General features: G+C 40.9%; 1 protein-coding gene across 1 annotated transcript; it reads right to left on the bottom strand.

Moving 5' to 3' along the window:
* Window positions 1-1805: 1805 nt before the first annotated feature.
* Window positions 1806-2190, bottom strand: MELLADRAFT_114002 (uncharacterized protein; the record flags this gene model as incomplete). The annotated part of the gene is made up of 2 exons (XM_007418783.1): window positions 1806-1877; window positions 1915-2190. The coding sequence occupies 2 exons, from the start codon at window positions 2188-2190 to the stop codon at window positions 1806-1808; spliced, it is 348 nt and encodes a 115-aa protein (XP_007418845.1).
* Window positions 2191-2927: the final 737 nt, after the last annotated feature.

The following is a 2927-nucleotide window of genomic DNA, read 5'->3' as shown; positions in this document are numbered from 1 at the left end:
CACGCGTGAATGACATTCACATAAGGGTGAATGAAATTTACATACAGTCGAATGAAATTGAGATAAGAGTGAATTCCATTCACATATGGGTGAATTCCATTCACATATGGGTGAATGGAGTTCACATATGGGTGAATGGCATCCACATACATGTTTGATGTCCCTTGGATGCGGGCTCAAATATGTTGACCAAGATCTCATGAATGTATGGTCCACTTGATTATTATAGACCAGCTTGATCATGGATATTTGGAAGTTGGAAGTACATTCACATATATGCAGATTCAATTCACATGTGGGTGACACGTCCTTGACTGAGATTCACATACGTGTGAATTTCATTCACACGTATGTGAGTTTCATTCACACGTATGTGAATTGCTTTCACATGTATGTGAATTTCATTTACACGTATGTGAATTTCTTTCACACGTATGTGAATTTCTTTCACACGTATGTGAATTTCTTTCACCCTGATGTGAATTCCATATGTGTGAATGGCATTCACATACATGTTTGATGTCCCACGGATGTGGGCTCAAATATGTTGACCAAAATCTCATGTATGTATGAACCGCTTGATTATTATAGACCAGCTTGATCATGGATATTTGGAAGTTGGAAGTACATTCACATATATGCAGATTCAATTCACATGTGGGTGACACGTCCTTGACTGAGATTCACATACGTGTGAATTTCATTCACACGTATGTGAATTCCATTCACACGTATGTGAATTGCTTTCACACGTATGTGAATTGCATTCACACTGGGTGAATGTCTTTCACCCTGATGTGAATTTCATTCACCCATGTGTAAATGGCATTACCTCAACCGGTATTTGACTGACATTTATGTCAGTTTTTATGACATATGACATTCACATGATTCACATGTGTTTGATATCCCTTGGATAGGTTGGGTCAAATATGCAAACCAAAATCTTATGTATGTGTGTGTAGACCAAGTTGATGGAAAATGGAAATTTGAAAGGTAGATTCCCATATAGGTAAATTTAATTCACATGTGGGTGAATGTACATGATCATATATGGGTGAATGTCATTGGATGTATAAATCAAGATCAGCTGTGGATGGTGAATCACATGTATGTGATGATGATTCACGTATGGGTGAATTGAAATCCAAAAATATTTGATGATGACCCAGATGTGGGTGATTGTGATTCACACATAAATACATCATACATACATATACGTCAGTTTAAGTGACATATGATAATATGAGTGATGACCTGCATGTTACATACGTATAAAGTGTTGTCACCCATATGTGATTTACAGTCACATTAGGGTGAATGAAGACATATTTGACTGACAATTTGCTAAGAGTGTAACTAACTTTTTGAGTTATGCAGTGTGTTTATAAACGGTTGGATATGTAATAGTTACTAATAGTTAATTCCAATGTATTGTGTAGTCACTTAGTTATAGTTTTTGATCCGACGCGTCGGGGGCGTCGGCGCGTCGGTAGGGGGCATTCCGGACAATGTCGGATGGGAAATACATGTTTTCTAACGGATAATATCCAAAGCGTCTAGTAGACACAGGTGAATCCAAAGGCATATGACATCAGTCCTTTGTCCAGTCGCAATGTCATGCATGGACTCACATAGCAAATCCACCAGGTCGACATTCCGCTCAGTCCTGCTTGCGCAGGTGCACGGGGGCCGTAAGTCTGCATCCCAATTCTGTTCATTCCCCCAATTCGACTTAAGTAGCCTATTGCGCAGGAAGGTTGGCAACATGATGGCGTACTGCCACATCCATTTATTTTTGTGTTTTAATCGTTGGGCAAGGTGCTGTTCCTTTCGCAAAATCGCCATAACGGGGTCTTCAGGTTCCTCAAGATTGACTACCGGCATGAATTGTTCATATTCAAACTGTTCCACCTCAACTTCTTCACCTTCTTTGTCAATTTCATCCGCCGCCAGGTCTCCAAGGTTGACGTCTTCCGGAGTTGGATTAGCAGGTGGGTGATCACCTGAGCCTGAACCTTCTGCTTGGGGTTCCTCGTCTAGTTTCAGTTTCTTAACAAATTCAGCGTTCGCTACCTCCGCATCTTTCACATCTTGCTCACGTCGCTTGGCTAAGTTTTCTTGTAGAGGTGTAGCAGGTTTAGGTTGCTTAGGGCGATGGTTTAGTCCCCGTATGATGCGTTTTGGCATGATTTGGGAGCAACGGCAGGTGGGTAAGTGTATGAAGGTAAGATATTTCCCATTGGTGGCCTGAGAGGCTCATAAGCGTATTCCAAAGTGGACCAACCTGAAAAAAAAACCCCAATGCGGATGAAACCATTTTCATATGAGAAATCATTGTTCCGTTTTCGTTTCCTGATTAGTTCAATCCGTGCAAAGGGCAAATTGAAGGTCCGTGCGAAGGGCGAATTGAATTGGCTTTCAGTCTAAAGCAAGGGGGAGGAGGTCTAAACAGCTGATTTGATGATGGCAGCCGGTATATATGTATATATATATCAGCGAATATTGGTAAATTAACTTGAATAGTCCAAATCAGATGTCCAAATCGGTCGCCAAGTGAGTTAGTCGACCATCTACCCCTAAAACTGTTCAATCTTCAATAGGTGATGTAAGTGAGGGGTGTCGATACGTTACTCAAGCAATTTTAAACGACTTACAAAGTACCGACCGATCAACTGTTGGCGTATATTGTGTTAGTAGGTTATTGACGCCAAGGCCACGGTTTCGAAATGCGCCTAACAAAGTCTCAGAGAGGATATGTGACTTACAGGTCAGTATTACATAAGGCATACAGTACTGAAGTTACTTAAGCGATAAATTATGTATTTCATTATGGTGGTCCACCCGTAGTAAGCATATGTTAGCCATTGGCGATGGTAATGGCTGCATGAAACACATGCAGCCATTACCATCGCAAGGCTTTTATG

Source organism: Melampsora larici-populina (genome assembly GCF_000204055.1).
Source record: "Melampsora larici-populina 98AG31 unplaced genomic scaffold MELLAscaffold_105, whole genome shotgun sequence".
Lineage (NCBI taxonomy): Eukaryota > Fungi > Basidiomycota > Pucciniomycetes > Pucciniales > Melampsoraceae > Melampsora > Melampsora laricis-populina.
Note: the sequence above shows the minus strand (reverse complement) of the source record. Positions and strands in the feature narration are given on the sequence as shown.